Below are 14,980 nucleotides of genomic sequence, written 5' to 3' on the forward strand. Positions count from 1 at the left end.
TATCGCTGATCTAACGATGTGAGCACTAATTACGGAAAATGAGGGAACTCTAATCCTACATGAACAAAACGTTTCCTACCGATGTAAATTACCTAAGATACTTTTAATTTTGCAATTAACCTCTTAACTTGTGCGCTCGAGTTAATTCGAGCGCGCTAAACAGGCCAAACTGTGCACACTCGAGATAATTCGAGCGGCGTTGTATTTTATGCTACTATAATTTTTCACCCTCGAATATAATCGATATACGCAAAGTGAAACGATAATCCGCGCATGATATGCATAATGTGATGTTTTAAACGCAATTACACTAGCGAACGATAACTTTTAATTGTAAAATTTCATTGAGAAAGTGCGCTCTCGGCCCTACATCGGAGAAAATCGGAAAATCCTGGGCCCCCAAAGTGGGGACCATTTCAATACATGGCGTTGTATATCACCATACTTCGTGAGCAAAACGGTATCCTTTCCCCCGGTCAAACAGTGAAATTTCATAAACTCCCGCTTTCAAAGACAAAGCATCGATGTCCCCAGTGACGTGCCCAGCACTTTTTCATCAGCTTATCCTCGAAAGGACATCAAGGCAGGTCCTTGTCGCTTCGCAGCATTCCCCTGGGGGCAGTTCGGCACTTCCGAGCTGGTCGATTCCTCCAGGACGTACCGGAAGTGCCGGAAAACCGGGCAGCGATTAAACCTATACCCTGGAAATGATCTGTCCAGGACGTCTCGGTGCTATCCTGCGTCTAGGAGCCAGAAGCCCGCTGAGACCTCTGGTCTCCTCGTGCCTGGTGCTGGCTGCGGTACTCGTTTCCGGTAACGAGGCTTCCGTGGCTTCCGTTTCTTCGGAGACCTCCGAGCTCGGCTCCTCTTCGTGGTCGGCTTCCGTGGGAGCAGGAGCCTCGGTTGTCTTCCTTCGAGGCAACAACGGTGATCTCCTCGGGGTAAGGGAAATCGGAGAACGCGTCGTGCTCTTAGGCTGAACCTGAAGACGATTTCGGTTTCGCAGCTTGTTCAAAGGGTTCACCGTGGTCACCTTAGCTGGTGGACTGGTCTCCGCAGGGGCCTGGAATTTAAACAAACAAAATTACTGTTTATCTATCGGCACGCGCGGAAAAACACATACACAGTCGTAACAAGAAATATGAACACTTGAAAATCGCTCGGCAACAATTCTTGTTTAGAATTTTATTCGTTCTATGTGCAACAGGTAAAAAAAAAACGAGTATCACTTTACCAGGGCAACAAAAGTGCCAAAAAGTTTATTCAAAGGTGCAATATTCTTTCTTTACTCGCGATAACGAATTGCATATCGAGTAGCACAACGATAGCTTTCCCGCTGTTTCAACAAATTTATTTGCTACTTTAGCAAGCATTCCTTCTAAATGAAGCTCTACCGTGATTATATCCGTGCTCGGTAAAATTGCAAATATTTTTGCTATTGGTGCAATTATTGCTGCAGTAAAAGCAGAACTTTATTAGTAATGCAGTACTTTGTTAAAGGTGCAAATGTCCCGCTATCGGTGTAACTTCGTTTAGTTAGGTAGGATGTAGCAGGATTCGTGTTCTTGGCTTAATCATGTAGTAAAAAGTTAATAAATATAATCAGTAGTAAAAAGTATAGAACTACAGGAAATCATGCACTGTGAAATGGTTTCTTAGTATTTAGTGAAAGATTAGCAAGAAATTATAATTATCAAAATAAAAGAATAGATGACTTTGATTAGCGTCATTTCAAGTCGTAAGAAGATTTAATAATTACTTTCTTATAAGCTATTGTAAGATATAAAATATTTCGTGCTTTTACTTTTGCTGGTTTTTCGTGGCTAGGGATATTCCGGGGTTATTTTATTTAATTATTGAATGTTAAGGAATTATACATAAAAGGAAAAAGGATAAGATAACTTCTTGCGGTTAGATATCTTTAAACCTTTGAACAGGGAGCCATTTCGACATATAGGCGAAATTCGTCTGACCGTGCAGGCAATATTGGACCAAACGTAGGGCGCCTTTAGGCGCTCTTAGTAGTCAAAGGGTTAGAGGAAGTCTTTGCTATAATTGATTTTGCCGGCATTCTTGCTATGGCGTAAAGAACGATTATCGTGAAACAAACGATAGATTGAATTTGGGCTAACTTACTCTCGCGTAAAAGAGCGAAAACCCGACGGCCGTTTGCAGTGACATTTTGAAAGGCCACCCAGTGAAAGTGACTGCGAGAAGATCGCAAGTGACGTCATTCGTCCTCGTACTTAATCTCGCCTTAAAAATGTCGCCGGACCGTTCAGGATTCGAGAAGGTGGTTCACCTTCGAGGAACGGAACTCTTTTGTACCCCGAACTCCTAATCGGCGTTCAAAGTTCACATTCCAGGGCGAATTGGGCCAATGATCGATCCTTTCTTTTCCATCTTAAGGTCAAGTGAAACACGTCGAGGAACTTGATCGACGTCGATAAAAAAGATTTTTCTAAATGCCTATGTCGCCGACGTTCGTTAGTTTTAGCATAGAAGCGCATACAATACTTTTTTTTACCTTTATCCCGTTCAAATGCGGGTTTATCGATTACCAGAGTGTTCTAAATTGTTGTAAAATTGTCCTGACCCTTTCGTTTCACGTATCAGAGCTTTCGATAATTGTATATTGATCGAAATATGAGAGCTCGACGCCATTTTGATTCTGGTCAAGGTTAAGTTAAAAAATGTTTTCCATAAATCAAAATTTTGAATGTGTCAGGACAATTCTTAAATGATCAGGAGTGATGTGTCAAAGTTTCGGACAATTTGGTCTAATACCTCTAAAAAAAAAAAAGTGTTGTATTCGAATCGACTGATTTGAAGGGGATTTCACTTCACCTTTAAAATGGAACGTTCGAACTAGTTTCCTCATATATTTCTCAATTTGTTATATCTAAATTAATCACGCGAAATAACATTACCGACTGTATTAGAAAAGCTGGTTATAGGATCGCGGTTTGTAAGAAAATGACCAAAAATTAGTGACAAAATGTGTGGCACCTTTAACGGTACAATTTAGTCACGTTGGTGACAAAAATAACGGAAAACGTACATGATTCGAATTTTAGCTGACCAAGTACCGTAATATGTATCGAAGACGTGTTTGGGTTATGAGCCTATTGTACTTTTATTCAATGCAGGTGTAATTTCTTCCCACCTACGTTAATGGAATGATATCGGTATAACTGAACTCTGTCCTACATTGCGAGCATACTATTCAAATTCTCTAAAAAAAATTAAACAACAATTTTACCTGTCAACCTTAATTCAATGCTAAATGATGCGGTGTTTTTATCTTTGAAGAATAGGTAATCACCGAAGTTAAGGCCGAGTTAATTCTTTTTTTCGCGTAATCTCTAATGCCCGGTTCCACCAACCTCGGTTAGAAAGCTAATCCTCGGTTACGAGTTGCACGATCCCCCACATTTTAACGGCGGTTTAATTTCCATTAATCGCCGTTTAGATTAACCAGTCAAATTCGATTGTTTAGCTTCAGTTAATTGAACTTCAACTTAAAGATGCCACAAACGTGAGGAAAATATGGATTACATTGAGTATGAATTAACATCTTATGTCGAAACGGATGAAGATGTATCTCATTCTATTAACAATTTCTTAATAATCGATGTACGCTTGAAAATATTTTATATTAATTCCTAACCAAAGAATTTTACTTCTTGAGGCTAGGGTCTGTCAAATAAGTTCTTGCATGAAGCTAGGGGGACTTCGTGTCTTGATAAGGGCGCATCTTCTATCCTTTCTAATCAGTCGGAGTATCAGACAATCACGCGAAACCGTTCACCGACAATTCAGCATACTTCAAATAATGTATACGATTAGTTAATAACCCTTTAAATAAATGCGGTGGAACACTACGTTTTTATCCCGTGATTAACTTACAAGTTAAACGTTAGTATTTTCGTTTCTTTGGTCGTAGACTAACGTCTACAAACGTAATTCCCCCAGGGATTTTCTAAAACGTATAGACGTATGTAGACATTGGAAGTTGTTAGACGTTAACTTTAACCTACGGCTAGGTAATCAATGATTCAATTGAGATTGGTGGAACGAGGTGTAATAATTGTTAGAAGCGGGACGACAGAATTTTAGTAGAATAGCAGATTAACTACCTCATGGGTCTCCTCTTCGGTTCCCTCTCCGGCAGGTTCCTCGACAGGTGCTTCCGAGACTTCCGGTTGAACGGTCGTGGTGCTGGTGGCTTGTCCAGGTCTTGGTCTCAGACCAATCCTGGCACCAGGCCTGATGGGTCTGGTTCCGGTACCGGGAAGTCGAGGTTTCGTGCTTGGCTTGGAGGTTGTCACCTCGTGGGCATCGGTGTGTCCATTTTCAGGGTTCTCTCTGGTTTCCTCACTAGTCGTGGGCGAGGTCGTGGTTGGTCGACCTCTTCTGCGATTCAAGTTGATTTTGTTGAAGCTTGGCCGAGCAGGACTAGAGGTTCCCGTCTGGGAAGATCCGGAAATCGTGGCCGAAGCCGGAGTGGTGCTGATCGCGTTCCTGGTCCCGGTGCCACGGAACCTGTTGCGCCCTGGCGCAGATTTCTCCGAGTTCACGGAACTGGATGAATCTTTTTGGATGTCTTCTTCCACCGGCTTTTGTCCGGGTCTTGGTCTCTTGTAGCCTCCATTTCCGTTAGAGCCAAACCTTCCTCGGGTTCTTTGGGTTGGCTCCGCAGACGCCTCGGTGCTGGTCGTGCTTCCACCGTTTGACTTGAAACTGAACAAAGATTCGAGATTACTTAATTGAAACAATTCATAAATACAATGCGGGACGATACAATGAGGTGTAAGAGTTACACTGTGAACCGCACAGACGGAAAAAAGCAGATGAAGATGGCTGTAGTTAATTTAGAGTGAATCAATACGAACGTCTCGAGCAACCACTGATATAGACCGAAAAATATTCCTTTTTCTTAAAGAAATAATATTTGCGTTGGTTTGACCACAAAATACGGCCATTATACGGCCACATATTTAGATGACATGACAAAATTCTTTGGTCAATCATTTTTGGAAGTCATACATTGCGGCAGAGCACCCCCTGATAATTATCAGGATAATTTCGTACGCGCACCTAAAACATTTGGTTTATTCACTAAAGTATTTTTTAAAATTATCAAAGCGATTTATCCAAAACACTTTAGTTGATAGAAGTAAATGAGTTTGGTCAAGTGGACCAGAATTCGGTTCATTCAACGAAAACGGTTTTTGAAATGCAAACGATTTCGTTAAATAAAGCAAATCTTTTCCTGCGCGTAGGCAAGTAGTGATCGAAGATTAGTAGATCAATGTTGCTAAAAGGTGTTAATTATTGGCTTAGCATGAATTTAAGTTATTTAATGGTCTTTTACCGATTTCTGGTACCAGGAGCGCCGATTCCAGGTCTCCGGAACTTCCCACGTCCAGCAGGAAGTGGGGCACTGGTCGTGGTGGTTGGCTCCGTGGTTGTGGTGGTGGTTGTCGTTGGTTCCGTGGTCGTGGTCGTGGTAGGAGTCGTAGTCGTTGTCACAAATTCGGCTGACGTTGTGGTTACTAATTCCGTGGTCGAAAGTGCATCGGTGGTTGCATCGTCCTCGGATACCGTGGTACTCTCGCCGGAATAATTGTCGGAATTACTCGAGTCGACGAGATTGCTTTGGCCTTGCTGAAGGAAGGCGTACAGGTCCAAAGCCACCTTGTCCATCGCCGAAGGATACTCGGTGGTGGGAATTTCGGTCGTAGTGCTGCCTTCTAAGGACTCGGAGTCCTGGTCCTGCGATGGACTCTGCTTCTGATTTCCCTTTTCCGAAATCTGTCCGGAAATGGTTGAACTCTGGGAAGAAAGAGGTGCATCCGAAGTGCCCACTTCCTCCTCCTCGACGTTCTCCACGACCGGACGAGATGGCTGACCCCTGTTCAGCTCAACTTCGACCTGAAAGATACGGCGGATACTCATTTATTTGTCATACTCCAGGAAACGTTAAATCTTTCCCATTGTAGATTATAACTTTATAATTAACAATTAGATTTGCAAATCTTATTTTGGAACGCGTTATTCCTTCCCATGATAACGGGGATATTAGCTACCTCAATTGCTGATAGGAGAGGGTCGAATTAGAGGATTATTGTTCACTGACATAATGTATCGTGTAAGGTAAATAATTACTCGGGTACACTCTAGTTGGATATTAAATTAAATATCATGTGATTTCTTATAAGATGAATAATCTGTTACCTCTGGGTCTGGAACGACGGGACGTCTTCTGAGGACCGGTGCTGGTCCTTCGGCAACCTCCTCTACAGGGGCAAGCTCCTGGATTCTTTGAGGCCTTCCACGAACCCGTGTGAGTGGTTTTTCATCGCTATCTTCATTAGGAGTCACTCCTAGAAATCTTACGGGCCCTTTTGGCAGGTTTTGGGGGAATTCTGGACCCTCCTGATGGGTCCGGAAGCTGCTCGAGTCTACGAGGTCCAAACTGGGTCTTGGTCTGTTTCCTCGAGCTCGACTGGGCTCCGTGGTCCCGGTATTGTGATTCGACCTAGACCTGAAAATCATTGAATCAGTGTCTGAATATTAAATAAATATCATTCAAAATCAAATTGATCGGCTAAAAAGTTATCATAAAAAAAGATGACTATAAAAATCTCATCAATGGGGGTGTCAAAAATGTTTGGACGGTAACCTTCTCAGTTCTACCTTTTGACAGTACATGATAAAATAACTGTTGAATAACGTACGATCAAAATACGATTAAAGAAGATAAAGAAACATCTTTATGGAGATAGATACTTGCGCATAAAAAATTGGAATTAAGATATTCAAAACGCATATCTGGAATTTTTGTCAGGATATTGTAATTTGTCCTAGCACTGTTACTACTTTTAAACGTAACTAAATATGTATTTTTAGTTCAGTAGTTTAACTAACATTTATCCTTATTATTGTTTACATATTTTGGTGACTGTACCGATGTTTAATCATTTTTATTACTGCTTAGTACCTGGGTGGGAATCTAGTGTTAGTCGGAAGGCGTTCTTCGGAGATGTCTTCAGCTTCGGCGAGCTGTCTTCCTCTATTTCCATTTCTGTTAGGAATGACTTCATTGCTGACGGGTTCGACGGTGGTTGATCTTTCGATGGAATTGTATTTATTTCGGGAACTTGGGGAACCTCTTTTCGGAGGGGCCGTTGTTCTGATTTGTCCATCGTGGGGGTTTGAAACGGTACCATCGCTCTTGCTATCTTCCTCTTCGTCATAGTAATAGTACACGTATTCGTACTCGTAGTCCTTACCATTGGGTCCTTTCTTCACCTGGTTAACGAAACAAGGAAATGTCGGAAAAATTAGAAAAAAGAAGAAAAACCCTGGAGAGTACTTTGAAGTTCGAGAATGAGAATATTGTGAATGAAGAAAATGAAGAATAGAAATTTGCGACGTACCTGGATTCGAGAACTGGTACCAGCTGGTACCAAACTGACATCACTTAGGTCCCCAAAGTGTCTTTCGGAGTAAGGAGTGTAAGAGTCCTTACTGTCTTCCCGAATTATGTTTACAGGGATGAAATCGAAGGATCGAACATCTCGAGATGTCGTGAGAACTGGCATCATTGTTGTTGGATACTCGGAACTGAAATAAGAAAAGAGAATGAAATTATGTTAAAAAAGATGCATACATTGCAATCTACCCTTCAGGAACATATAAAGTACTTTTCGTCAATGAACTACAATTCATATTCCGTTGTGTTAAAATCACTTTCATTGACATCAGACAATTTTTGCTGTAGTAAGAAAATCTGTTGTACTCTAAAAGGTTTTCCTTCCTCCATATAACGTTTAATGATAAGTTTCAATTGAATATGTTTTCCCGAAATTTCTAATAAATATAAAGGAATAAGGGACGTAATTTTTAAATATAAATGTTAGGAAACAATACCTGATTTGGACACCTGAGATGAGGGAATCCCTCTGAGGATCACTTTGAGTCTTATAATTGTCGCTTTTTCTGACACCATCTTCATGCAAGACTCCAGTGTCACTGAAGTTCTCCAATTGCACTCGAGCTTGTTTTCTAGTGGACTTTTCTTCCAGGATTTCGTCGGAAAATTGTTCGACATTTTTCCGGCTGGTTCCTACGTTTCTCGACTCGTTATGCTCGACAATCGCATAAGACGAATCGTCATCTAACTCGTACTCGTCATCCTCTACAGGCTTCGGAAGCTCCTCGGGGATTTTATGAGACGTAACGAAGTCTGAAATTTATTTAGATATATTAATTTAGATATATAATAATTAATTTAGACGTCCGAAAAATCAGTACCTCTTATCGGCGTGACTTTTGCTTGGAACGGAGTTGGCTTTTTGGCGACGAACTTTTCAAGGGATTCCAGACCAGATTTTGACTTTCCTCCGGTCTCCTTTTCGCAAGACACGTTTGCGATTACGCAGCATAATCTGATAACAGAAAAGAGGAATTTAACATATTAATATGAATGAAATAACTGGACACTGAAATTTTAATCGACCAAGAGGAGTTCGGTAAATGTAGTCTGCATATGTGCCCATAATTATGAAAGTGGTCTAAGTCATATATTTTTTGTTTCGAAATTACATTGAATTAATTTAGTTTGAAATAATGTGGCGTGAAATAACTGATAAACTCATTTTTTTTTTTCAATTTTGACTTAGACCACTTTCATAATTATGGGCACATATGTCTTTAGTGCACAGAAGCATTGCCTAAGATCGATTATTGTTAAAAAGGAATGCTAACTTTTAGCCACCGCCGTTACTTTCGGTTTTTCCTTAAACAGTTGCGTTATGAAATGTCCGAGCATAACGACTTATAAGTTATTCACACATGAACTTCCGTAACTAGAGTTTCTCAAGGGGAGCCCGTAAAGACGGCATTATAAAGGCACTCATCACAGGCATTAAAAAGCCGTAATGATAAAACCGGCCGTAACGCCGACTTTCTCATTACGTGATCCCTAACTTCTTTGTCGCGACGAGAAAAATAGGATATTTTGTAGAGAAACATGGCAGAAATCATCCGCGGTCAGATATTTTACTTAAACGACATCCTGTGTATAGCAATTTAAAAGACAAAAGCTTTTTGTATTTAAATTCGTCTTGATAAGACTTTTAAACCCCCTAAAATAAATTTTTAAGGTGATGTGAAAGTGGTGTCGAAGAGGTTTTGTTTATAAAACTTTTCTCCCAACTCGGTTTACCGAATAGTTTGAAACGTTACAACGTGAATAGGGAGACTATAAGGAAGGTCCTGAAACTCATGAAATTTCAATACGTTTTAAATTTGTTTATAGGTATTTTAAAAATAGTTGATAAAAAATGAAATTTCGTGAGCTTCAGGACCTACCTTAGGGCCTCCATATTCACGTTTTAAAGTATGAAACGATTTGAGACCCCCAGTTCTATGAAAAGTTTTATGAACGATTGAGCTTTCGGATGCCACTTTCACATCCCCTTAATAGACCCTCGTTTGTTATACAGAAGAATAATAAACTTATATTTTACCTTCGAATGATAAAAAATTCAGGAATATCAAACGCTTACTCTTGCATTATTTTCGATCGAAAGCTATTTCAAATATCCTTGGAAAATATTAATTAATGTCTAGGGTTGATGCATTTATCTTTATTATCGTGCTTCATGATTAACAAATTATTTTGTATTTAATTTATATATAGTTGGAGCCTCATCAAGAAGTATAGAAATATAAAATTGATTGGCGCTCAATGTCATTCGACCAACCTTCGTTTTTTTACACCCCCTGTATACGGAAAAGGAATGTCGATCGCCCATCAATAAATTTTCTCCGACGTAAAGAAGGCCGCGACTCTCCTGCACATGTCTCCGGTATTCACTTTCCTTTTCACCCGAAGGACAGCAACTTGTGGAATAAATGAGGTGTCCGAGTCCTTCGGAAAATGTCGCTCGCATTGCACGTGATTTAAAGACGATATCAATCCGATCGATCACGATCCTGACCTTCCATAATGTCTGGAGTTTTCCTCGAAGCGATGCTAATGCAATTTTCCCTCGTTTCAAGTATTTTTCCGAATTTATTTCCTCCCTTTAATCCGACCTCCAGGACACGTCCTTTTCTTTCTTTGGTGACCGGAAATAACGTTACCTCTCGATGTCATGGTGGTCCGTTATTTCCGGTACGCTGGTGTCATCGGCAACGTCCATTGATACCGAAAATAAGACTGCCCTTCATTCATAAATAATCTAATGAATAAAATATTATTCGTTAGATTCGCAAAAATCATTCGCAGATTTAATAAAAAAGGATTGATCTCTGAAACTCCGAGATACCTTTTGCAGATCTTTCTTTTAAAGAAAGGGTACTTCGATTTCATCGGGTGAACTGTATAATACTGCCCTTCATTCATAAATAATCTAATGAATAAAATATTATACGTTAGAATCGCAAAAATCATTCGCAGATTTGATCAAAAAGGTTTAACTTCTGAAACACCAAGATACTTTTTATAGATCTTTCTTTTAAAGAAAGGGTACTTCGAATTCATCGGGTGAACCGTTTAGACTAGCAACTTTTAAAACAGTTTAAATGATGGCAAGATATAAATATTATAAGTCGGTTTAGGGAAAAGTGCTCAGAAGGGGGTCCGCAGGCTTGGAGGGGGAAAACAAGTGCGTTAAGGTGAAGTGAAAACCACTTCAAATCAGTCGATTCGAATACAACAAATTTTATTCAGGGTATTAGACCAAACTGTCCGAAACTTTGACACATCATTCCTGATCATCTAAGAATTGTCCTGGTCCATTCAAAATTTGGATTTTTGGAAAAAATTTTGTAACTCAGCCCAGACCAGAACCAAAATGGCCTCGAGCTCTTACATTTAGATCAATATACAATAATCGAAGGCTCTGATATGAGAAACGAAAGGGTTTGGACAATTTTACGACAATTTAGAACACTCTGGTAAACGATAAACTCGCATTTGGACGGGATAAAGGCAAAAAAAGTGTTGTATGCGCTTCTATGCTAAAACGATGGGAGTACGAGGTCTCGCAGTGAAAATTTAATTGACCTGGAAATCACAGATGGCGCAGGGTGTTCCTCTGCAGTTAATTAGGGCCCCAGAAAGCATGAATCCAGAGGATTGCTGGAGTTTTACTTCGATTTCTTGATATTTATTATACGAAAACGACAGGTGGAGTATGTCATTTGGTACAATATCCAATATAATTCGACACAGCTGTCAATATAAAAACGAACGTCGGCAACGTAGGCATTTAGAAAAATCTTCTTTATCAAAGTCGATCAAGTTCCGCGACGTGTTTTACTTCACCTTAAGTCGAAGATTGGGTTAAAACGTGTTTTCGTTTTCACCACGGGGATATTTTTCGATTCCATTATTATACATCTTGCGACAATTCCAGCCGGGACAAGTTTGGAAAGTGCCATCAGACAAAGTTACGCGCCTACACGCAATGTCCGATGATAAACGATCAAGCAAGAGACGTAAATGCGGACAAGACCTCCGTTTGGCGAACCGGAAGTAGCATGATTCACGGATGCATAATCATCAGGCTGTCTAGTCACGGAAGGCACTTGATCCGTCTCGATTCAACGGGACTTCCGGTTTAGAGATCACTGGAAAAGTCTCTCATCGACATTCGGTATTCCACACCTTATTATTTCCCTTGACCAATACTAAAAGCTGCTCAAGAAAATTCACAATACATTTTATGATTATATCAAATTTAAATTGAGTCATATCGAATTAAACATCCCCCATTGCGAAAAGGGGCATTTATGATGATTCAAATGTAAAGTGTTTCCTGGAAAAGTTTTCCGCAAAGTATTACAAACAGGGGATATTAAAGACATCATAGAAGAAAGATTCTCCCTCATTCGAGATAATATATATCCTGCAATTTATGTAAACCTTCTCTAACATGTATGTAACAAAGAGTTGCTTATTTTCTAAGACCGGGGACCAACACACTCAGTACACGATTATCCTTTAATTTATGCGAATAAGTAACTGCAGTAGATTTCCTACATTTTGGGGTACGATTCAGGAGAAAACAATTTACACACTTAAGAAATATAAACCGTGGTAAGAAGTTAACCTGACCGCCTTCTCTTTTTAAGGTGTGTATATAACTTATATTCTTTACTTTCCCGTAATGAAACTTCTCACTTTCACGCGTACTCGTCGGCACAGGTGACATATTATCTAAACAATAATTTTTTTTTCTCTCCATAAATTCACTGGGAATTAGACACGAAATTATTACGGAAATTATGAATGGAGCGCCGACTTTGAAACGTCTTGTCAGTTTTCTTTTAATTTTTTTCTTTTTTGTACCTGTAAGAATGACCGATGAAAGGCAGATCGAGGAAAGTTGTCGATAAGATCGACGACGAATGAGTGCGATCGTTTAGAAATGAAATCTTACCGGCGAGCGGAATTTATCGTGAAACCATATGGAGAAAGTGGGCTCGCATGTATATACCTACGTGGACATGTCTCTAACGGCACAAGACGCTCGGCTTACGTAAGACGCAACATTACCGCAAAACCTCCAGCCTGTCCGCAAATATTTTTAACGCCTCTCATGCCTCACCGATGCACCTAACTGCGCCTTGGCTCGATCCTAGAAAAATTCCCTGTCCATAATTTGCATCCTGAATGGACAGATCCATTTCAGGACGTTCGATCTACTTCGCATAAAAGTCCCAGCAATTCTTTATAAAGGAATAAGATTTGGAATTGTTACGTGAAAAACGAATTGCGTTACGATACGATATATAATGAATTAAATTAATAAGTCACGCAAAGGAATACGACTTATAGATTTAATGAGGAATAAGACTTGAAATATGCAAATTTACTGCACATCATTTGCATTCCGAGGGGACAGATCCATTTCATTAATTTCGCAATGCTTTATAAAGGAATAAGATTTGAAATTGTTACGTCGAAAATGAATTAAACTAATATGTCACGCAAAGGAATACGACTTGTAGATTTAATGAGGAATAAGACTTGAAATATGCAAATTTACTGCACATAATTTGTATTCCGAGGGAAGAGATCTGTTTTATTAATTTCGCAATGCTTTATAAAGGAATAAGATTTGAAATTGTTACGTGAAAAACGAATTGCGTTACGATACGTTATAAAATGAATTAAATTAATATGTCACGCAAAGGAATACGATTTGTAGAATTATTGAGGAATAAGACTTGAAATATGCAAATTTACTGCACATAATTTGCTTTCCGAGGGGACAGATCTGTTTTATTAATTTTGCAATACTTTATAAAGAAATAAGATTTGAAATTGTTACGTCAAAAATGAATTAAACTAATATGCCACGCAAAGGAATACGACTTGTAGAATTATTGAGGAATAAGACTTGAAATATATAGATTAACTGCACATAATTTGTAATCCGAGAGGACAGATACGTTTAATTAATTTTGCGTAAAAGTCTCAGTAATGTTTTATAAAGGAACAAGATTTGAAATTGTTATGTCAAGAATACGTTATAAAATGAGTTAAACTAATATGCCACGCAAAGGAATATGATTTGTAATACAAAAATAGAATTATTCAGGCATAAGGCTTGACATATACAAATTTATTGCACATAATTTGTATTCTGAGTGAACTGATCCATTCCATGATTTGGCATACAATTTCCAGCAACACTTTATAGAGAAACAAAATTTAAAGTTAACGCGTTAAAAATATGTCATAAGACTAATTAAACAATTTGCTGTGCAGAGAAATAAGATTTGAAATATAGAAGTAGCATTATAGAGGAATAAAACGTTAAATACAAAATTCCTTGTATTTTGAGTAAAACAGATCTGTTTTAAGATTTTCAATCTACTTCGCGAAAAATGTCCATCAAAGTCTTATAGAAGAATCCGATTTGAAATTGGTACTTCGAAAAATAAGCCGGCATTGGGAAACATAAAAAACTGAGCCCTGCACTTAATTGCACTCGTATTCCGGAAATCCCCTGCATCTATAATATGTATCAAGTGAAAGGATTTATTTCAAGGTGTAAACGGTTTGGAGAGAAACTTTTATCGAGCAGGCACAGATAAATGAGGTTTTAAAATTGAATTAAATTAATACGCAGATACGATATGAAAAGCTAAAGGAAGTAGACCTTATACCGCTTTGCCGCAAACTTGTTTTCGTTAGATTGAAAGTAGATTCGGAGGGAAAGGGATTGTTGCCGGAAAAATATGAATGGTGCGATTCTTTTTAAAATGTGTTTCAGAAATTAATCGTACTAGAATTAGTAAGTACGCTTGGTTATGAACAAATTATCCACTTACAACTTGTACCCTTGTTAGGAAGGGTATCGGTTTCACCACGTTTGAATTATCGCCAATACAGTTCACGGCAAAGTACAATGACCGAGACATGACCAAAAATGTTCCGTAGACTCTGGATGATGGTAAAGGCAGCAAAGAAAAGGTTGTACAAGTAGCCTGACAGAAATAACAAAGTAAAAAGTAGGAATATTATGTTCCCGGAGTCTGGCAGGAGGTTTAACTCTTTACGTTCAGACAACGCTAGTCGGGAGTTCATAAAATTCTCCTTGGCTGACCGCGAAGTGGGTAGCGGATTAAATTAGTAACTATATGTAATGATTTACCATTACATACAGCATTACACCTCTGATTAGAAGTGAAATGCAATAATAAATAACGAGACAAAGTCAGACCGCTACTGGCTTCCGGAAGCTGTCCATTTTTGTATCTACGACACCCTATCCGTATTTTATTCCCTAACCCAATTTTTTTTTCAACTTATTCGACTTATCCCTTTCCGCCAACGTTAGTTAACGTCCCGTTTCCTCAAATGATTTAACATAGATTTTTAGCCGACATCCTGGTAACAAGATGTGTCAAGACCAATAATCATTGAGCTTATTTTCTCAACTAATTTGTC

General features: G+C 39.0%; 1 protein-coding gene across 1 annotated transcript; it reads right to left on the reverse strand.

Annotated features, from left to right (window-relative positions):
- Nucleotides 1-700: 700 nt before the first annotated feature.
- On the reverse strand, nucleotides 701-10,217 carry LOC105702836 (mucin-5AC; the record flags this gene model as incomplete). Its single annotated transcript, XM_012430725.1, has 9 exons — nucleotides 10,159-10,217; nucleotides 8,323-8,456; nucleotides 7,939-8,254; nucleotides 7,446-7,632; nucleotides 7,007-7,317; nucleotides 6,241-6,550; nucleotides 5,378-5,937; nucleotides 4,140-4,743; nucleotides 701-1,063 (listed from the first exon to the last, which is right to left on the reverse strand). Coding segments are annotated over exons 1-9 (2,844 nt in total), but the record flags the coding sequence as incomplete, so codon positions are not given.
- Nucleotides 10,218-14,980: the final 4,763 nt, after the last annotated feature.

This window comes from Orussus abietinus, unplaced genomic scaffold (assembly GCF_000612105.2).
Source record: "Orussus abietinus isolate OABI.00-Male unplaced genomic scaffold, Oabi_2.0 scaffold409, whole genome shotgun sequence".
Classification (NCBI taxonomy): domain Eukaryota; kingdom Metazoa; phylum Arthropoda; class Insecta; order Hymenoptera; family Orussidae; genus Orussus; species Orussus abietinus.